The sequence below is a fragment of the Athene noctua genome, chromosome 4 (assembly GCF_965140245.1).
Source record: "Athene noctua chromosome 4, bAthNoc1.hap1.1, whole genome shotgun sequence".
Lineage (NCBI taxonomy): Eukaryota > Metazoa > Chordata > Aves > Strigiformes > Strigidae > Athene > Athene noctua.
In genome coordinates, this window is record NC_134040.1 from 49666257 (window position 1) to 49688350 (window position 22094).

Sequence of the window (22094 nt, forward strand, 5' to 3'; positions counted from 1 at the left end):
ATAGGACTATTTATGGAGCAGGGTGCAAGCTCGTGTCAGGGGAAGCAGAGCCAGGCGCTGGCTTGTTCCTGTGAGGAATGTTCTCATAGGACTGGAGAAAAATTCAGGGTGGAAGGAACCCCATGGGATCTGTAGTCCAACCTCCTGCTCAAGTTTTGCAGCAGGGCCAGCTGGGAGGTTGGACCAGGTCACTCACAGCCTTACCCAGCCTGAATTGCTTTTGTGCTCCTTGCAGAGGAGGTGCCTGTCTAGCACGCAGACTCAAAAATGCCTGTGAACTCCACCCAGTTTTGTTTAAAAGAAAATGTGAAATGTGAGGACAGTTGTAGAGTTTCTGGTACTTTGTCTCTGGGTTGGACAGAAATAACCACACTAATGCGCTTAGATTCAGTTCATATGAAATGTTCACACAAATATGTTAGCTGTTGTCAAAGCTAATCAGTGTGGTGTTTGTTTCTTCTCTCTGGTGAACAAGAAACTGCTGTTGCTGTGGGGTTAAACCACAACAAGGAACAAATATGTTTTTAAGGGGCACAGTATTAGTTTTGTTAATTCACATTTAAGTTTCCAAATAAGTGACCTGGTTATCAGAGGTGTTGAGTATATTGTAGCCATGGCGTTCTTTGGGCATGTTCAATTTAAGACCCTGGTTTATGGTAAACCAGCCTGTTATTCCATGCTGGCAGTATTCCTGGGTTTAGTGATTATAATGTAGGGAGATAGGATTACAGTATAACAAGATAGGTTGGGGACTCAGGAGAGCGTAACCAAACCAGATTCTTGCGTGAAGATTTCACAGGAACAAGGCGCTTGCGTTTTTGCCTTGGTGAAGTCAATTTTGGTGGCTCAGAAACCACCATCTGCATTAGACAGACTTCCTCGCAATCCCTGCCTTTGGAGGTGAGGTTCACCTCCTGTGCCACATTCGAGTTGCGGCTGCAGCAGAAGGACTAACTTCAGCCCTATCTGTGGAGAAGAGAAGTTGTCCTGCTGCCAGGGACCTTGAGGGGGTCTTAATGTCACTGGGGTTGAGGTTTGCAGTACCTTGCAAAGCGTTGTCCTCAGTGGTAAATACTCAGGGAAGTTAATGGGGCTTTTGGCAGTGTGCCGAATATGAAACCGGGGAGGCAGCTCTGTTGCCTGCCGTGAAAAGTCAGAGTAGGATTGAGTATGGAGACAGCCTGATGGCTAAAGCCAGCATAAAGTTTGTGCTCAATAGCAGAGTCTCAGGTCTGGCCTGGATGAATACCAGGCTTGTTCTTTTAGTGTGCAATTATGTTATGATGATGAAGGATCTCTTCTCCTGGCTCCTCCCCTGTGCTTTGACAGTGTCGCTGAGGTCTAGGCTTAGGGGTGTTTTCTGTCCCTCTCTGTTTGTCCTCTAGGATTTCTACTCTGGATTTCCAGCCCCAGAACTGTTGTCTTTGTAACCTTTTTATTTTCTTATGTGTCAGTTCAGACATTATCAGCTAGAATGCCATACTATTAAATGTTTTCTAGCAGTAAATAATCATTAAATTGGATTGAAATCTCTGTGCGCGTATGTGTAAAATGTACGCAGGTCAGATTTAAAAGAGAACGTAAACACAGCTGTCTGCTTGCTCTGGGGAAATCCTGACTTGCAATGCCACGGTGCAGCTGAAAACCCTGTATCTGTAGTCACGTATTTCTCTCTGTTCCTACAGTTTGTGACACCCAACTTTTCAAACTGTCACGTTCCTCCACTTCTGCAGTGTTCATTTTGGCAATGTTCCAGTCACGGAGGTTCAGCGTGAATTATCCTATTTTCTGTAATATCTGGAAGATGGTCATATTCCCTAACATCTACCGCCTTCTGAAAACAGCTGCAGTAACCTAAAACCTCACTTGTATGAAATTGTTGTTTATTTCCCATGACAGTCAGGAAATCTGCATCCTTCTGTATCAGACCTGGCACCTCAAAACCTGTGTAACTTTCCATTCCTTGCTACAAACAAAGGTAGACTGACTACAAAAAGGGTTTTAATGAAGTCATCTGGTGAGTGCATCTACAAAAATCTAATGATCAGATTAGAGATAGACCGTAACTATTTTTCAGGAGTAAACTTTCAGTTTTGGGTCTTTAGGAGACATTTTTGATTCTAGTGTTTAAAACCGGAACAAATTAAGTTTCTAAATATGTGTCAGAGTTGAGATCTTTGAAAGGAAGAAAGAAACTTGTAATTGCTACATTTTTAGTACAGGATGCAGAATCTGTCGGGGACTTATGACATATCATAATGTATATGATTTTTTCTGTTTCATTTTTACTTTTTGTCTGAAAACTCCCATTTCCTACTGACATAATTCTTTTAGTTTCCCTCCTTTAAATGTAGGCCACTGGCTCTGGGTATTTGCAACATCTCAAAGCCAGATCTCACAAGGGTTTTTCAGCCTGAAAAAATAGGTGGGCTGAGTCTGGAACCCTCCTAGTGCTTTTGAGTGTATTTGGTCTTTTTTTATTTTTTCTCTTTATTTCCCCCCCCCCCCCCTTGGGTTATACAATATGCAGATGACATTCAGAAGTTTTCATGTGATTAAGGCTTGGAGGCTTGGGAAATCGAGCAGTAAAGACTGGTCAGAGGTTGATTTGTGCACCTTACCAAGTAACTCTGCAGAACCAGAGGTGTGTAAGTCAAGATACATTTTTATAGAAACAGAGTATCCCTTCTATCAATTCTCCTTTCTTGCCTGTTCTGGCCCTTTCTTTCTGTTTTCTCATTTGTTCTCTGAAGAATCTTTTGAAGAATCAGGAGACCTCAGTTGATTTCCAATTTTTCCACTGTCTCACCACATGACCTTGGGTCAATCTTTTAACCTTCTGGTGCCTGTTTTATCCTGTGGGAAAATCAGAGACCGACTTACCATTTTGTAAAATACTGAGGTTAATGCATCCAGCTCTTCTGGTGTGCTGAGCAGTAATCTCTCTGCCCAGTGTTTGTGCACATTACAGTGCAGATGGCAGAGGCTGTGCTGCTTGAGCTCTTTGCTGCACCACCGAACCATAGGCAAAACGCCACTTTTGAAAGGTATCAGGAAAGCACCTCTAATTCCCAACTGCTACAAGTGAAAAGCAACCCAGTGGGTGTCAGCTGGGGGTCGCTCTGGCATAAAACAAGCCATCCTGAGACCCAAGGAAGGACCGATTTGGCTGTGATGTCGACAGCTGCTCTTTTCAGAAGGTTCCCAGTCCTGATAGAGGTCACCTGCTTGCTCTCCAAGAGCTCATACCAGGACCAGGCAGACACAAATAGGGGAAAGAGCAAAACATCTCTGCCTGGGACAGCAGACACTGAAGAAAAAAAATTAACCAGGTAAGGTGTTTTTCCTAGATTAGGCAGCAATAAAATTGAGTCATGTTTGAGTTCACAGATAATATTTTTTTTGACTGCATTTTCCAAAAGCCTCAAGGTATTGTTAGAGGTGATTTGTACTGTGCTTGCACTCTGGAGCCTGAGTGACTGCCTCGGGCCCTCCTAGCTCAGGCAGTGAGCATGCAGTGGGCCCCGCGGCAGGGTTGCCAGGTTGGGGACGGTAACAAGGCAATTCGGCTGTCGGTCAGTGGGAAGCACAACAGCAGCTTTGTGTGCTTCTCACCATCACTGAGGCCTCACAGGCAGCTTTCTGGCAGAATGCCTAAGAAATGGCGTTTGGGGCATTGATTCAAGAATTGGACAAGTAAGATATTAACCATTGCAGATGCTGGAGGCCTCTGGTCTGTGTGTTTTGTATGGGGCACTGTGTTCCCTCCCTTGGGCAAGATTACTGACCTCTGCGGTTGCTCACTCGAGAGTGGTAAAATAACGGACACAGTGAGCGTGGTGCTGCCGTTATTCGGTACAGTCACCTGTGGTCCCAGTGTGTTGGCTGGCCTCATGTCATGTTATTTAAAATACCTGTCAGGAATCCTTCACAGAAGCTTCCTGTTTGCTGAGAGCAGGTTCATCGATAAGAGCAAGTGACAGACAAGATATTTCTTGATAAGGAATCAAGCAATCAGTGGCAGGAAGCAGATCAATGCGATGTACCCCTGCTTTATGCAAGGATGAGAGAGGAGGTGACATCCCTCTACTTCCCCATTTGTGTCTCAAACACATTCCATTAGCTCTGTAGTTCCTGCAAGGTGGCTTATTTGTGTTCATGCTGAAACAAACCTGGTGGGTTTACACAAACTGTTGTGCGCTGAAAAGGTAGGAATTAGCATCACGTCTTCCGCTTGGAAAAGAAGTTACAGGTCTGTTGCTCGCACGTGGATTTGGAATAGCTTTGATAGGTTTGCATATCCGGTGGGCCCGTTGTGTTCTTCGAGTATCCCACTTCAAGCTGATATTGGCAGGGCTCCTCATGGGCACCATCCTGTCCGTTGCTCCTGCTGGCCTCCTGAGGGACAGGGGTGTTTGTGTGATGCACAGGTGGAAGACAGGAAAAGAGCTGTGGAAACCTCTTCTGCTACTTTATGGAGGTGCCAAGCAAGACTAAGCAGGATGGAGAAGGAGGAGAGGAGGAGTGGCTGAGCTTGCACTATGCAGGAGCTTTTACATGTCACTGTCGGTCCCAAGGTAGATGAAGAGATAGCTGTGAGCAAACGGCTGTGAGTGTGCAGGGCAGTTGGTAAAAGTTACTCTGAGGCGGAGCAGGAGCAGCACCGTGTCCCTTCACGCTCAGTAGAACTCTATTGCACCCTTTTGTGAGGGTCCTGCCTGTGTTCTGTGGGTGTTTCCTGCGTAACAAACCAGTTCTGAAATCCCTCATGCTTCATGCAGCTGCCCGCTGGCTTCCTGCTGCAGGCGAGCCAAGTGGCACCTCCTGCCAGTATCTGCACGGGTGTCAGTCCAGAGAAAAGCTCTTGGGCACCTGCGTGGGCTTGGTCTGCGATGGCTGGTGTGGGAGGGGGGCAGGTAACATGGGCTCCCCCCTCAGCAGCAGGGAGTTGGGCTGCGGCTCAGTCAGGCACCTGGGCCCAGTGGCAACACACAGCTGCTAACCCTTGGTGTGGGACAGGCAACCAGATCGGTAGGTCAGGGCTTGCTCTGATCTGGCCTCCCCTTGAAAAAAATAGAGGGGGGAAAAGCTCCAGCCAGAGGAGGTGGATTGTCCATCAGTCCTGAGGATGGTTGTTAGGTCTGTCTCAGAGCAACCTCCTGCTGCTGTGTGAAAATAGAATCTGCCATTGCTGGGCTTGGGTTAGTTTTCCCTAATTAAAGCTGTCATACTAGGCTAGTGCGCTCTTCCACCCCAGGGGTTAAGTTCTGCTAGGGTAGATTTGTGGCGACAAAACAAAAGAGCTGGCCACAACGGACATAGCGAGTGGCAGAAGGCGATGCGGTCTATGGGAAAGTACCTCCACACCAAAGAGGAACTTCTGCTTTCCAGCCCACAGGGACTTTTTTTACTTTCAGCCGCTGTAGTGTCTCATTTTTGCTTTTAATTTTATGTAACTAAGGACTAGCAACCTCGCTGCTTAACCAGTTTTACTGTGCTGCATTTCTCACTTGTGTTACTAAGATGACATAGGTACAGCTTCAAAGGAGAGGATACATTTGTGTGGGAAAATCTTTGCTCTGCTTGGAAGTAGCAGCAGGGTTTGTGGGTGCAGTGGGACCAGTTCTCATTCCTGCTGCCCATCTCTTAAAATGAACCATAAAAAAGTTTCTTAGTGCTGATGGAAGGAGGTTTAAATTCACCTGGTCTTTCCGTGTGAGGGAATTCTCCCCCTGCCCTTGTGCTCCTTTATTTGCAGTTAGAGGGTGAAGTAGACAAACCTTTTGTAGGACTTGATATTATTGCAGAGAAGGGCTGGAGATCCACCTCCTTTCCTTTGCTTCCCCAGCTAGTTCGTCAGAAGCCAGACTGCACTGTGAAGCCTTGCTTCTGCTCTGCATATACTTTGACCTTGCTTTGCAGTTGTCCCTTTCTATTATAGGAGCATGGTGCTCCGAGTGGGGGCTGACTTTTCTTTGATCTAATAACTTGCTTAGATACACTGTTGTGTTTCAATGGTTTAGATTAAAGACCGTTTTCTTTTTCACATGGAAAGGGTCTGAGTGTGCCGTTGCTGTCTTTATGTTACACCCTGGCCATTTAAAGCTAACTCCTGAGGCTGAAATGTTGCCTTTTGGCCTCAGAGTGCCCATGAAGGGTGAGAAGCTGTAAGGACAGATCTTGGGAGGACTGAAGACCAAGAGGCAGCCTGGAAAGACAATCTTACCTTTCCCACCCATGCTGTTTTTAGGAGAAGGCCTAACCTTTTGTTTCAGCAGGCACAGGGAGAACAGAACTGAGCCAGGACAGACATCGCCAGGAGCCATTGAAGCTGAGGCCCATTTCTGCTGGGATCTAGCATGAATGGGATTTGCCAGGAATGGAAAGGGATGGGGAAAATCCCCCCATGCCACTGGGGCCCAGCCCTGCCTCCCCAGAGGGGAGCACAACAGATGCTGTTTTTGCTCCTTCCTCCAGAGCAGCCGTGGCCCGCAGTGGGGATCGCAGGGGAGACAAAGGCTGCTGCTCCACTGATGCAGCCCTGATGAGGCAGCTCCCCCCTTGCTGGCCAAGGGCCCACACCTCTTCCTGCTGGCTTCACCATAAAGCTGTGGCAGGACCAGGGCGGTGCCCTAAGAGTCAGAGGCAGGTTTTTAAAGTGAAGTTTATTTTGTCTGTTGGAGTGGTTTCAGGTTGGCTTTTAGCAGGTACACACAGAGCTTACCTGCTGGATTCACCCAGATACTGCACTTCCAAAATAATCCCTTAAGCTGTTTGAAACCTTTTAAGTCCGTAACATCCTCCAAGCCTGGCTGTGCTTACAAGCCCTTCTGTACGGCTTTGTCTCCTTCCATCTAAAAACAGGCGCAGTAAAGCAATAAGGAACTTCACCTTAACTATCCTCCCTTTTCTGCCTGTTTCAGGTTCAGCCATGCAGATCTGGCTTTGCTACAGAAATATGCTCTATAAGGACAGCCAGTGTTTCACACAGTGGAAGTCTTTTCTCCCCAGATACATTCTAGATCCCTATCCTGCTGTCCAAAAGATGCTTGTAGTGGAGCATTTAATAAAACTTGTTACTGCTGTGTGGTGCATTCATTATACTCTCAGTACACATTGAACTAGCATTTCTGGAAAGAGTGCAATGTGTTGCAGGCAGCAAGTGTCCTGCCTCTTGTGGGGCTCAGATTTCACCCTTATTGTGATATCCATTTTAGAAAGAATTGTTATTTCTTGGAATTGAGAAAACTAATTTTTTATTCTCTCCTGAAAAATGGTTAGTGCTTTTTAAAAAGCCACACTTTTTAAAGAGGCAAGTGGCATCCAGAGGTGCCAGCTGAGACCAGAGGCCTGCCTGGATCAGACACAGTCCTGCTGATGCTGTTGCACCTTCAGGAGAGGAAATGGGGCAGGATTTTTTCTCCTCGGGGGATCCCACACCTGCTAGAGCACTGAAGGCACATGTTGCAGGCAGAGGTAGTATAGCTTTATTAGCTGAGCTAGTACAGCTGGAAGAAATGGCACAACCCTGGGTCTTTAGAGTAGATCCTTGCTCCAGCAGCACTTGTGACTACTGTACTTTTTCTAAGGGAAAGGCATGGCCACAGTTTGGCAGGACATGTGTCTGTGTGCCCCCGCTAGCAGAGCCCAGAATTCAGCCCCAGGGCTCGAGCCCTGCCACCTTCCCCACCCCTCCTGTCCCACTTGGCAGGGAAGGTGGAGCTCAGCACCAGTGAGGAAGTTAAGCACAGAGTAAAGATGTCATGCTGGAAGTAACACCAAAAGGTGTGAAGCTGCTGTCCTGGTGGTGTCTCTGCTGTAATTACAGTTCTGCCTACAACACTGCTTTCACATATGTTCACAACTCCAAGGCAGGACAGGCAGTAGATCTGTAACAAAGCGCATTACTGTCTGTGTAAGGCAGGTGGTAGGTACTTGGGTGACAGATGTAGCCTGAAGTATTTATTTTTGCATCGATGTTGGGTATTTTTATTTTCTAAAATTCTGCTACTTTCTCCCCCCTCCGGTTACTGAGGGGGGACAGCTAAACCCAGCCCAGGAGTGCTGTTTGTTTGTGCAAGCCCTTAGCTTTCTTTTCCATGGCAACTGGTCAGCCAGCATTTCATTTGGTTTCTTTCTCTTAAACCGCCTCAGCAGTAGCCAAAAGAGCACAAGGACCACGAGCATAGCAGAAGAAAGCAGTTTGGTTTCACTTCTCAGTTCTGGATACATCCTTGCTAATCACCCGAATAATCCCCGTTGTAGTGAGACCAGACATTTACCTGGCTGAGTTGAAAGGCTCTAGAAAAGCTGTAAGTACTTTTGAAGAATGTCAGAGAGAAAGATTTTAGATCTGTGACTGATCTGTATGTGTGATTGAAATTCAGATGGACAGTGGTGACTCAGGCAAAAAAGTTTTTAAAAACAACCCTAAACCCAAACTGTTTTTTGCTAAATGGTACCTGTTTTACTACAGTTCAGAGTTAACTACTGCTAAAAGGTCTTCTGTAAGCTGTTTGGAATTTTCTTTTTTAAATGTATACTGAGCTAAAAAATATGCCCATAATTTGAAGGAAAAATAAACCTTTCCTCTCAAAACATCTATTCAGTCCCTCCCCTCTTCTGTTTGTCAGGAGCTGTGCACCCATCTGGCTCCAAGAGCATGTCTGGTTTTTTTTTTTCAAGCTGGACATTTCTCTGTATCTACATGGTTCTAAGGAGGTTAAAGAAAACCCCCCAAACAATCTTAGAGCTAAGCTAGAGCATACCCTGTCAGTACTGAAGAAACTGCAAGACATCCTTCCTCTTTTCTCCACTGTGCAGTGAAATTTGAGTGGTGTTTCAGATTGCTGTAAGGAAAGATGTCTTTTACAAAAGGCAGATTTTTTGGGATGGAGTAAGTAACTGCAAGAACGAAGGAATGATTCAGGCTGGCTCAGGGCCCCCCTCTCCAAAGGAGGCTTTGTTTCCATGCTGAGTAACTCCTGCAGAGGTAAAACGTTTGGTCTTTTCTGACTTGCTCAGCCTGTGTGTAAGAATAGTTTGTTTTTCTCTCTAACAGGATGTAGCCATTTCTCCAAAGCAGAGGGATGAGGTCATTCAGTGGCTGGCCAAGCTCAAATACCAGTTCCACCTTTATCCAGAAACGCTCGCCCTGGCCATCAGCCTTTTGGACAGGTTTTTAGCTGCAGTAAAGGTAAATATTTGCAGAAACATAAACTGAAATAATTTATACTCAGCTCTTTCTGTGTACAGTCCTAGTGGTGCGGCTGTACGGAAATGCTTACTTCCCCCCTTGGCTCTCATGCCTCTTCCTTCTCACATGTGGTTAGGATGGCACCTGCACTACTCCAGGAGCTTAACTTGGGGGTGGGGAACTGGCAGCACACACTGCCACCCGGAGTTTTCAGAGGTAGATTTTTTTCTGCAGTAATTTTTCACCCAGTGAAAGTAGCCATTGCTTTAACAACAACCTGCAGTTGTCAGGGACCGGACCCCATGCTTATTCCTGCCAAGAATATTTTCCCTCTTTCCTCTGTTCTGCCTATTTCCTTCATGTAATGCAGCTCATTATTTTAATGGTATATTAACTGAAAAGAAGCACCCTTCAACTATGTGCTTGCTTTTAACCTGGTTTGAACGTTGAATTTGCCTCAGCAGAGTGCTTGTTCCTTTAAGCAAACAGAAAAAGAGGCTGCACAGAGGTTATGCTTCAAATAAAGAGAACAGTCTCTACCTTAACCTAAATTGTCTCACAAAGCCAAAGGAAATGCCTACTAGCCCACAGTTAGAAACCTAGACCTACTGCCCTCTGATAAAGTGAGGGAAAGTCCTTGCTCACCTCTTAATTTCTCTGGTGTTTTAACTGCATTTAATCTCATTTGTACCACCTAGAACTGCTGAGAGCACCTCCTAGCAGTGATCTAGCTGCAGGTAACATAAATGTTTGAGGACAGGTTTGAGCCTGGCAAGTGTCCTAGTGCAGGGAAATGGAAAAAAAAAAAAAAGGAGGGGGTGAGGGTGGGGAAGATAGAGCCAGAGGGGATCGCTTTCTGGGGGAGTAGTTCACTACGAACCTGCTCTGTAGCTAGTGTGACAGAGAGCTTAAGTCAGACAGACGTTGTGGGGAGGGGGAAGAAAGCAAGTGTGGGGACAGGCTGAAGCGACAGCCTGTCCACTCCTGCTGCACTGAACACAACGAAGAACATATACACCCATTTGGTTTTAAGGCTGTTATGCTGTAAGAACTGTTTAAAACAGATGAGTTAAAAATCAGCATTTGGGCAGCCTGAAACCGGGATCTGCTGCTCTTCTGTCCCTGCACGTCTGCCACGGAAGGAAGTTAGTGCTGTGCTTTGGCCTGTTTGGGACTGAAAAAACTGTGGGTCAGCCTGAAATCTCTAGCCTTGAGTTGTGAAGTCAGGCTTTGGGTCGACTTATCTCTTACCATATTTGCTCAGTTGCATTCTGTGCTCAGCAAATTTGCAGTTTTATCTGCACGTGCATCTGATCTCACCACCAGCACTGTTAGGTAAGCAGTATCACTTGGGAGATTTAAGCAGAAGAATGGATTCTCAGCCTGCACACATATATTTCAGTTTCGTAGAATGCAAGTGACATCATCCGTTACCCTGCTCTTTAAATATTAATAAAGTATGGATAATGTTTTAATTACAAGCCATGGAAGTTTTTTTTTTAAGGAGATCTTAAAGTAGCTGATTTACTGAAATGGGAAATACATTTAAAAATCTCAACAGCTAATGCCCTCGAGTACAGTTTTTCTTTCCGTAATTAGCAGCAGACAAGGAGTCTGCAAAGAAAGTATGAGAACATGAGTCAGGAGTCCACAGCGTGCTTCAGGCAGCAAGCAGCAGTGTGGAAAGGTGTTTTGTCTGGGTGAGCATTGTTCAAACAGCTCAGGGCTTTGTGCTTCCCTCCTCCAGTCACCCTCTCTCATAATGCCATCATTCCTCTGGTGCAGCTTAACTCCTGTTTTTTTTACCCGGTGCTACCGTGTAGGATTTTATTATTAAGACCACTTGTCTCTTCCCTTCACTGTGAACATGCTGTGAAGTTGCTCGGACTGGCTGCCCCCACAGCTGTTACCCTGGCTGCTGTGGATGCCCAGCCAGCAGCGTGGCATGTGACTTGGGGCATAGCGCTTGTTAACCCTCAACAGAGCCAGTCTTGGGCAGCACTTGCCCATGGGCAAGGAGCTAGCAAGGCTGAGAGAAGCTCCTGTAAGACACCAGGATGGGGGACTGTGTTTTAACACACTTTGGCAGTTGTTCCCTCCAGGTCAGTCTTTAGAGGGGAGGCACAGTTATTCTTAAAAATAACAGAATAAGCATTCCCGATGGTAGGAACCTGCTCTAGACACCTGTTCCCTGAACACAAGGTGTCCTTCTCGGCTGTACATTATTTTGTGCTAACTTTACAGTTTTCTTTGAACCTGCCTGCGTGGTCAAGCACAAGTACCAGTCTTGCCCTAAGGGAATTTGTTCTCTTTGCTTTCAATGACCTCTGGATGCCCAAGCAGACATGTGCATGCACATCCCTGCCCCCAAGTGTGGATTATCTACACATTTAAGTTGAAGTTTAAATGGCACTAGAAAGTTAGAGCTCTAGGCAGAGCATGGCCTTTTTTAAGTAACTGAGGCTGAATGTAGGTAAAGATTTTCCATTTGGACACAATCCTGTGTTCTTCTCTGGTTGCTTTCTGGAAACAGCGTTCCAGATTTCGTGACAGCTCATTGCATGAGCATAACGTGCAGCATCTCACCCTTCAACCACCCTGCAGCTCTGTTGCATCTGCTAATGTTTACCTAGCGAGAATAAATCATGGCAGCAGTTCAGGTTGTAAGTAGATTTTCACATTTGGTGCAGGATTTTCACTTACCTTTGCTTTCAGCATCTCCTAACATGGACAGAAGTTGGAGGTGGGGGCACAGCGCAGCAGCTGCCCACTCACTGGGCTGTGACAAGGTCTAGAAAGGTGCCTCTGCGTTTCCCCGGCCACTATGGTGCAGGTGGACACATCCTGCGGTTTTCATGCTGACATTGGAAACACAGTCCTTTGTCAGTCACATTGAGAGAGATGGCTGCTAAGCAAAAACTCCAGCAGGTGCACCATGTTCAGAGCATGTGCCTAGACAGTCCATCACAGGGACTGTCCAGATACGGACAGCCCGTGCAGCCTCCTTCCCTCCTCACCCCCCACAACCAAGGCCCACAAAGGGAGTTTTTGATGCACAGGAAAATTCACCCTTTCCCCTCCGTTTCTCTTACCTCGCCTAAAAAAAAACTGTAGAAGGGACCAGCTCTCCTTGGATAATCCCTGGGCCACAGTTTTGAGAACTGCAGCGTGAAATTATGGGTGGTGATTTTTATTTTATAGGTGTTTTATACCTCCCTAGGCAAGGACAGCATTTTAAAATTCTCTTCTTTTCCTTCCTGTTCTGTGTCTGACCCCAAGCAGCACTAACAGCAGAGCTCTGCTGAAGCAGGTGGAGTGGCAGTGGGTTTTTGCCAGGTGACAACCTGGCCCTTCTGATTTTCTCCTTCCTATTCCTACTGCACTGCCTAAAAATGAGCTCCTCCCACTCCAGCACTGCACATCGGTGGGTGCCAGTTATAATCACGGGGCTGGCAGATCACTGTTCTACCTTACGTCATGGAGGCTGGATTATTGCTAGGCATGGCTTGCCACCGCCATGGCGTAGCGGAGGTCAGCCCACTGATCCAGACTGCGTTGCGTGGGCAGCTCATACCCTGGGGCTCAGGGTGTCCAACCAGAAAGGATTATGTATAATTTTTCTATGACATTCACACAAAGATGTCTCTGCTCTTGTCTACCCTAGGCCCGTCCAAAATACTTGAACTGTATTGCAATCAGCTGCTTCTTCCTCGCTGCAAAGACCATTGAGGAAGATGAGGTAATTTTCTTGCTCTTACTACCTTAGTATACACGCTTCCAGTCCTGCCTTTGCTTGCACATGGTGGCTGATGCTTGCCAGGACAGGAATGAAGTTTTTGTGTGATTTCTATAATGATTGGTTTTCTTCCTTTTTTTGCATTGGCTTTTGCAGAGGATTCCAGTACTGAAGGTGTTGGCTCGGGATAGCTTTTGTGGTTGTTCTCCAGCTGAAATTCGCAGAATGGAGAAGATTATCCTGGATAAACTGAACTGGGACCTTCACATGGCAACGCCACTGGATTTCCTCCATATTGTAAGGAGCTGTTTACATTCTTCTGGTGTCTTGTCAGTGTAAATAACCTATCAAGAGGTACCTAGACAAAAACCTCTACCTGTAGGGGAGCGAAGACCTCAGGATATGTTTGTAATTCCTCTGTAAAAGCAGTCTCTGAAAGAAAACATTGCCAGAAAATTTCAGAGGAGACTTGCAACACTTTGGGTCCAATTTCCAAGATATGGGCCTGCCATCTGACCATCTGGCCTGTTTTGAGGCATGTTAAGACACATGCTAAGATTCATGGCTCCTGAAAACCTTGTCCGAGTCTTAATTGCTCATGGTTTTGCTCAAAGCTAAGTACCAGGCAGCACAAAACCAGTAAGTAGAACCAAGGAGAAAGTACTTGCTGCAGAAAGGCATGGCCAGAGAACCAGATTCAGATAAGACCAAGGGGGGAAGCAAAGCATCCTGAGGTTCTCTGTTGAATTTCATCCCTTCTGCTTGCTCAGGGAGTTTTTGTCTAGGACCCTTGAGCTACCAGACCTGTTGAGAGGAGGGTGGAAGGGGACAGCCTTTTGCAAGCCCTGAGAAGCCTGGTCCCCAGGCAGATGAGGTAGATGGTGGCAGGTCCCACCAGAAAGGCTGTACCAGGCTGTTTTGGTGGGTTCAATGTTTTGGTTTTTTTCGACGGTGTGGAAATTTCCTCAAAGGTTAAGCTGGAGGATCCTTGTGTGTCAAAGATGTGTCACATGCCATCCTTGAGGTCTGACCTGGCTTCGCCTGCGGGTGACACCAGCTGCCTCATGTGCTTGTTTCCGCCCCCCCCCCCAGTTCCACGCAGTTGCGGTGTCCAACAGGCCTCAGCTACTGACCATCCTGCCCAAGCTGAGTCCCTCGCAGCACGTGGCGGCGCTCACCAAGCAGCTGCTGCACTGCATGGCCTGTTACCAGCTGTTGCAGTTCAAGGGCTCCATGCTGGCACTGGCCATCGTCAGCCTGGAGCTGGAGAAGCTGCTCCCCGACTGGCTGGCTCTCATCATCGAGCTGCTGCAGAAGGCCCAGGTGAGGGGGTGCTGGCACTGCGCACCGTGACGGGGAGGGACTGGGGGCCACACGAGGCTGCATCCTGCTCGGTGCTCCACGCTGGACGGGGCTTTCAGGTCCCCAGCGGCTGGTCCCTGCCTGCAGTTAGGCTTTTGGGATGACAGCTGTGCTTCAGCCTGAAGGGACGGGTCGGTGGGACAGCTCTGCCAAGTCTTGATCTTGACTGCAGCCAGCAGGTGACAAAGTGGGGATCTGCAGGCCCTGATGTGTACGGGCTCTCTCTGCACCAGGGAGAAAATAACACACTGGGAAGAAAATCTTAGTTAGCCGCTCAGCCATCCCTTCTAAGCATATGGATTGGTCTGACAAACTCTCAAGCTGCTAAAAATACGCAGTGAAACCTTTTAATATCTGAAAGGTTTTTGCCCCCACTATTCCTGTGAAGTGTAAGAAGGGGCGGGGGTCTGTATCGTAAAAGCCATTGTGCTGGGGGTCTTTTTCTTATCACTTCCTTCCTCCTGCATCCAGCATGCCACTGAGAAGTGAGGTGCGCGGGTGGCTGGTGTGTTCAGCACGCTGGCCCTGCCCCGGCTGACAGCCTCTCCTCGCTGTGGCAGCGATGCTGCAATACCGGTACTTTTGCTTGTCTTCCCCCTGCAGATGGATAGCTCGCAGCTGATCCACTGCCGGGAGCTCGTGGCACATCACCTTTCCACTCTGCAGCTTTCTCTGCTGCCCAATTCTGTATATGTCTACAGTCCCCTCCAGCACACCCTGGTGACCTGTAACAGAGGAGCGTTCAAATGCCAGCCCTCCTCTGTCCCAGGGCCGGGTTTCTCCAAGGACAACGGCAGGCCAGAAGTGCCCGTCACAGCTACAGCCGCGCTCTACCAGCGTCTGCCAGCTCCCAGCGGTTGCAAGCAAGCCTCTGCCAAGCGTAAAGTGGAAGAGATGGAAGTGGATGACTTCTATGACGGGATCAAGCGTCTCTACAACGAAGACATTGCTCCAGAGGTAGTGGCTCTTGAAAACATGGGCTCTGTGTGTGGCGCTGATGTCTCGAGGCAGGAGGGCAACGTTTCCCCTTGTCCACCTCTACAGCCAGTGTCTGTCATGTAGCTGTGAGCATGCACCACCCGCTCCACCACAGCTACTCCAGAAACCACGCAGAACCTGGCATCCTCTGTCCGCAGCGGGGGGAGAAGGGGCCATACCTTGTCAGGCTGAACTGAAGGGAGCCAAAAAACAGAAAAAAAAAAATTCCCAACCCTTTTTTGAATTTTTTTCTTGTGCGGCTAATTATAGTTCCACTATTTAAGCACTTAAAAACACAAAAAAGTATAAAAATCTAAAAAAAGACCCAAAAACCAAACAAAAAAAGTAGCAAAAAATTGTTTCTTTCTAGTGTTGTCAGTTCCACTGTTTTTCTGCTCCTGTGTATTGTAACCCATTCTCCATGTCCAAGAGCTCACATCAGTTGTGCAGAGTTGTTCCAGGTTTCCCAGCCAACTAACACTTCTGATCCGATTTCCATCTGCTCCTTGCTCTCTCTGCTTGCTCCTCTTTTAATTCTCAGCAAGTCTCGTGCATGATGTTCTGTACTACCTGACCTTCACGAACCTTTCTTTTTCATTTTGAAAAAGGCCTTTTTTGTTTTGTTAGCACTTTGGTGTTTAAATGTGATAATATTTAAAAACTGGATTTAAACAAAAGGTTAGTCAGGGAAAAAAACCTAAACAAAACAATGCTTGCAAGCTGCTCCACACTTCAGTGTTAACGTATTCTAGAAGAACACTAGGGCAGCCAGCCACTGTGCTCTGTACCTTACACAGAGGCTTCACCAAGTTAAAACAGTTTGCGTTTTCAAACACAGAAAGCAGTTAATGGATCGTGTATCACTTGAACAAAACTGGTATTTTTTCTTGTTTGCACCAAGAAATGTTGCACTCAGTGTGGATTTCACCAACGCTTGACTCTTGACGTCAAGTGGAAACCTTAAATTCTGCAGAGTCCGTTTTTTCCCATATGTTTATCAGCTTAGCCTGTGACCAGCGCTGCTCCGTGAGGTGCTGGGGCAGCTACGTATGCCTGAGGTTTGAAAGGTGTGTAATTAGCAGCCACAAAACCAAAAGAAAAGACCCTAACCCTAAAGTTTTGTGTTCATGTAACTTCTAACCACGAGTAAAACCTTTAAAAACTTGTCTCTTCAATGTTACACCTCTGTTTCTCAGAATGACCTGTCCCAATTGTAAGCTCTCTCCACAGCCCTGAGGAAGGTATTGTATTTGGAGCCATTGTACTGATGAAAGCCTTCTGGTAGCAATAAAGAAAGTTGTCCTGGATTCTGAGTCTTGTTCTGTGCTTTTCACCCGAGTCCAGGATCAGTTTTTACCTGGTGGCTGCACGAGAGCTGCTCTGTGCCAGAGCTGTGAGAAAGTGGCTTTTGGGGTGCTGGGCAGCCAGGGTGCCAGGGCAGTTGCACAACATGTTGCCTCTGCAACAAGTCCAGCTTTATCCCTGGCTCTGATGCCCCTCAGTCCCTCCCCTGTCCCCAGGCTGTTGGAGTAACCATCTCCTCCTCCGTATCCTGAGCATCCCGCCAGAGAGCCAAGTTCCCCACGCCCAGGCCGGCTGTAGATCCCTGCTTGCCTGACATCCACTGCAGATCACATCTGATAACGAGAAGGTTGGTACACACGTCATTTCTGCTCTTTTTGTAAGCTCAGATTACCAAATGAATTCTGTCATCTCGCCTTCTTCCTGGCTGGCTTTGGTCTCATGCGCTTCAGGAGGAGCCGGCCCCTCCTACCTTGTGTGTTCTGAGGTGCCGCCCTTTTTGTTGTGCATGCTCCACTGGGACAAACTTCCCAGGATTCAGCCCTCTTCCTGCCTGTGTCCTGCAAACCTCTCGAGGCCACATTTCTCAGAGGGGTGTACACCTTCCTTCCCTTCCAGCCCTTCCTGGCAGCCTCAGACCTTTTCTCTCTTGCTGCTTCTCAGTTTTGTCCAGCCAGGCTGCTGTGCAATCCTGGGGCATCACCTGGTGCACCCTTAGCAGAACACCCCGTTGCTGCAGTGTTTCCACGATACTGGTGCTCACTTCCCCTCAAGGTGCACATCTTTTTCAATTAACTTGCACAACATAATGGCTCTAAATAAAAACAACCACCCCAGTTTCCAGCACTAGATACAACAACATCAGCATGGGAAAGATGAGAGCCGGGTAATTTTCACACCCCTTGACAGCCACACCAGGCCCCCGCGGTTTCTGCGCAGAAGGGAGCCTTTGTGCGTGCCTGTGCTTGCTGCGTGCCAGCAGCCCTACAAACGATCCTGCTGATCCCAAGGGGAGCGGCTGCTGGGAGCTCCACCTGTGTGCACACTCAGGGACAGGGGAGCCAGGGCTCTCAACTTCCAACGATACTGGCCTGCGCAGTACAAAACTGTGGAGAGCTTTGTGGGACTGCAGCTTATTTCAGTTGGCTTCCAACAGCGTGAGACATGCTGGGGAAGAAGAGAAGGTGAGGACCAAAGCGCCATGGTGCTGCCATCCCACAGCAGCCCCTTCCACTGGCAGCTCCCCACGCCCCGTTTAAAGGACGCCTTCCCCCTCCCCCCGCACAGGCACTCCTGAGGATTAATGCCCAAACCTCTTTGCAGACATGCACAAGGGGGGAGTTGGCACGGGGCTGGGAAAGGAAGGTGTTCGCTTGTGCCAGATGGCGGGGGCCCGGCTGGAACAGAAGGGAGAGAAGCTGGGCCTATGGAGAAAGATGTAGGTGCTGCGGGAGCAGTTCTTCTCTAACAGATGTGCTGCAGCCATGGCTGCGAGTTGCTTTGTGAGCAGTTTTCCTTCTCACGGCTTTCTCCTCCCCAAAAGTGACAGGGTAAGACCAGGTCCTGCACAGCCCCACACCAGGCACGTCCCCGTCTCCCACCAGCCCTGGCAGAGAGCTCTGCTGAGCCAGCTGCTGAGCTTGTCTCAGCCCCAGGCGCCCCAGGAGAGGAGCCTCTTTTTTCTGTCGTTGCTTTGGATAAAAAGCAACATTATGGCAAAGGGGCAGGGGCATAGCTCTCTAGTGAGAAGCAGCTTGTGAGAGTCACAAAGTTAGATTTACTGTATCATCAACTGCCTTCAGAAAGGTGCCTGATAAACAGCGTTACTTCTGGCTCTTGCAGTACTCCCCCAGAAACCTTCCCAACCTCCCCCTGCTGCACAAAGCCAGCCAAGCCACAGGCCCAACACGACACACCTGTAAGGCCAATACCTACAGGGGAAGGACTCAAAGCCGTCCCTTGCTTCCACCACAGCTTTCGTGCTCCTGAGCCCCAAACACACAGGTGCTTCGCCAGCCCGTTTCAGCAGATTGCCTTTTTATTTCATTAGCACTATGCACAAATCCACACTGATTGTCTTTCACCTGGATACAAGCAACTCCTGACCCCCATTTGACCAACCTACCTCCTCAGGGTCCTGCTGACGGGCTGCTGCCTGGCTGCCCTTGCGTAGGCCCTGGGACGCTCGTGGGCCAGCTCTCTGGCTGTGTTGCCCAGCAGCACCCTGTTGCCTTTTGTTCTCCAGGAGGAAAAGGAAAAATCCCATCTCTACAACTGCAAATGCACCACTTGAACTTGGCTCTTTCCTTTTTCTCTACATTTGCTGTGAACACACTAGTTTTCAACACACCCTTTCAACCCACCACCACGTGTGGAACGCATCCAGTAAGGGAACGACTAGTTGTGCCTGTGGTACCTTGATCCACCCAAGAGCGTGGTTGCACCACGCAGGTATATGGACTCAGCAGGGTACAAGGATTAACTTTCAGAACCCACCAAGGCCCCAGGCATCACTGTCTCAGCTCCACTGTGAGCCACAGGCCAAATGCAGCCAGACTCATGGCACCAGCTTACCCCTCCCGCCCCGGTGCCCACTTGGCCACGGGAGAGCAGCACTTTGAGGACTGGCCAGCCCAGCTCTCGGAGGCCCGGGCTGGCACACAGGCCTCCGCAGGGAACCACAGCAGCGTCACGTGGTGGCTTTCAGCTTTGCTGCTCTCCTGCTGGTGCTGCGGCCACCTGTGTCCCAGGCCAGCTGGGGTCAGTGAGGAGCCCAGGGAACACAGGTCTGCATTGCTGCCTCACAGATTTACAGTATTTTGCTGCTGGAAAGATGATGCTCAAAGACAGCCTTGCCTTTGAAAATGAGGCACATCCCAGCAAGATCAGCTCTCCCACGTAGCAAGGTCCAGCTGATTTGGAAATAACCTGCATTGCCAGAGAGAAAAAACATTTCCCACTTCCTACGTTTCCTTCCCAGAAAAAAACCCAGGCAATGACGCAGACCAAATGCAGCCCCCACCCACTGCCTCGCTATGACAGTAGTGGGCTGACTTGTAAGCTGCCTCTGCTGTCAAGAGCACAGGACTGTCCTGGGGCACTGCCAGCTCTCCCCAGTGGCCACAGGAGGATATCCCCTGATGCCTGTGACTTCTCATCATAGTCATGGGACCTCCCCACAAGCTCCACAGCTGCCCAGTGCTTCATGCCACAGACCTGCCAAAGGCACTGAGCACAGGGTCTGCCTGCTATAGCCATCCAGCAGAGGACACAGGTGAGGTGAATGGCCAGCTGGAAGGGAAACCAGTTTCAAATTGCAGGCTCAGTTCCCTGCTGCCTCAGGTTCCTCAAGAGCACTGGGATAAAACCATCACATTCATAAAACCACACGTGCTACTACTCAGCACAGTCCTCCAAAACCCAGGGAGCACCCGAGTGCCTGGCAGCCATGTTTTCACAGCACACTGCTCCTTGTTTCAAATGTCTTCCAGCAATAATCCCCACTCACCTTTACATGCTGCACGGCCGTTATTCTCTGACTGTTTTGCTTTGAAGATGTGACAGCAGTAACCCCTCTGCAATTTTCTCCACAACACTGCCTCAAGAGATACCGATACGCCTCCTCCACCCACCCTACCTTGCCTGGAGGACCATTCATGAAGTATTTATCTCTTACACAACACCTGCAGGTACTGAACAGGGAGGAGATGGTCGTTTCTTGAATAGCTGGTAGGTCGATCCCTCAGACCCCTCTGCCAGGCTGTGAGCCAGCCCCAGCCCATGGTGGCCAACAGCAGCATGGCACCGCACCCCCCCAGCTCCTGCCATGGGGCACAGCCAACCTGGAAGCTGTTCCTAGCTCTGGGTTTGGGAAACCAAAGTTCCTTTTTCCTATCCAGCAGTGACAGGAGGGTTGAGCCCACAAGCATGATCTTAAACTTGGGCACCTTCTCACTCCTGTGTATGAAACAGCTTTCCCGGCTCTGCTGGGGACATCTGGTGACACTGAGTGACAAATAACCTCCCCGGGCTGTCCAACAACAGGTTTCATGCTGCCTTCCCCTCCCCACGCCGACACCTCTTCCCCTGACAGCTGCACACCAAGGAGGAAGTGAGCCAAAGGGCACTTCGCCATCCCTTCCCCCGCACCACACCAAGGTGTGGGAAAGTCTGTGCCACACTCCCTCAGCTCAGCCCCTTCTCCGACCCGTGTGTCTGGCTGCAAACAACACTGGCAGTGCCCGTACGTGCTTTCTGTTCTGTTCCCTGCCCTCTGCCTCAAGTATCCACCACCAGATTATGGATGTCAGATGTTTCATCCTGGTTTTCTGCCTGCCCACCTTTATAGTTCTATTCCCCCATAAATTCAACATTTAAAAAAAACCCCAACAAACCAACCCCAAACACCCTTTTGCTGACACCATCTGCCTCAACAACCCGAAGCAACAAATTTCTGAAGTTTATTACCTGCTCTGTGAGAAACTTATTCCATGCTCTGAGCTGATTTCCTTCTAGCTAAGTGCCCCTCTGGTTCTAGTCCCAATGATTTGGTAACTAGCAGGTCGGCATCCACCGTCATCACAGCTCAGCCGACTTTCTAGTGCAGAAGCACAAGTAAATATAGGCTGGAAGGGACCTCTAGAGGACATCTGCTGCAACCTCCAGCTCACAGCGGGGCTGATCCTCCCTCTCATCTCAGCCTTTCCTTCTCCAAACTGAGGCCTCCAAGCCTTTGCAGTCTCACCTGGCAGGCTGCTGCTCCATCCCGTTTACCATTAGTGCCCTTCTCTAACTCCACTATGTCCTTCTGGAGACATGAAGGCCAGAGCTGCATGTGGGACTCAAGGCACCAGCACAGCAACACTCTAGAGCTGCAAAATAAAGGCAGTTCACGTAAGTGTTGGCATTTAGTTTGTGCCTATGTTTCTGCTTCTCTTCATATAAAGCTTTACAAAAAAATATTTGTATATGGAGTTTAAAAGTCAACCAACAAAAGGGTTTTGCCCCTCTTCAAACCTTGAGGCAGCAGCACTACTGGTGGGTCATCTAGCCCTGAGCCCCTCCAGCTGACGAAGGATCTCCTCCTCCGGTACAGCCCAGCACTTGCCAAGAGCAGAACTGCCCTAAAAGTCAAGGTTTTGAGAGCTGCTTAAAAAGCCTAGGGCTGACCCGGTGAATGAGAATCCATCAGGATACTCCTTCAGTGCTGTCAATCTGCAGATGTGGTCATGACTTCCTACTGTCACACACAAGATTTCAGAGTCACAGGGCACAGCTACAGGGGTAAGATGGGGCTAGCAGCACTTGCTATCTATCCTCTTTTTAGGTACGGGGTAGAAAAACCCCACCACCACCTTATTTTTTTCTTCTTACTTGCAGTGAACAATGCCCAGCCACCCATGATCAAGCCTGGGTCCCAAACCACTGACATCAGCACAACATGGGTGACCTGACATGAGGTAGAGCCCCGCAGAATAGCTCTATGCCCATGCAGGAAAATAATAACAAGTGACTGACTTG

General features: G+C 48.6%; 2 protein-coding genes across 3 annotated transcripts in view; one reads left to right on the forward strand and one right to left on the reverse strand.

Moving 5' to 3' along the window:
* The window catches only part of CCNI (cyclin I), a 34165-nt gene extending 17586 nt beyond the window's left edge, over positions 1–16579 (forward strand). For both annotated transcript variants that reach the window (XM_074905283.1, XM_074905284.1), the window contains 5 exons: positions 9062–9196; positions 12861–12935; positions 13089–13229; positions 14025–14255; positions 14898–16579. In XM_074905283.1, coding sequence (XP_074761384.1) covers positions 9062–9196; positions 12861–12935; positions 13089–13229; positions 14025–14255; positions 14898–15356 — 1041 coding nt within the window. In that variant the 3' untranslated portion in view covers positions 15357–16579. The remainder of the gene's footprint in view (positions 1–9061; positions 9197–12860; positions 12936–13088; positions 13230–14024; positions 14256–14897) is intronic.
* SEPTIN11 (septin 11) overlaps positions 14262–22094 on the reverse strand; it is a 67382-nt gene continuing 59549 nt past the window's right edge. The window contains exon 10 of the mRNA XM_074905282.1: positions 14262–14518. Coding sequence (XP_074761383.1) covers positions 14350–14518 — 169 coding nt within the window. The 3' untranslated portion in view covers positions 14262–14349. The remainder of the gene's footprint in view (positions 14519–22094) is intronic.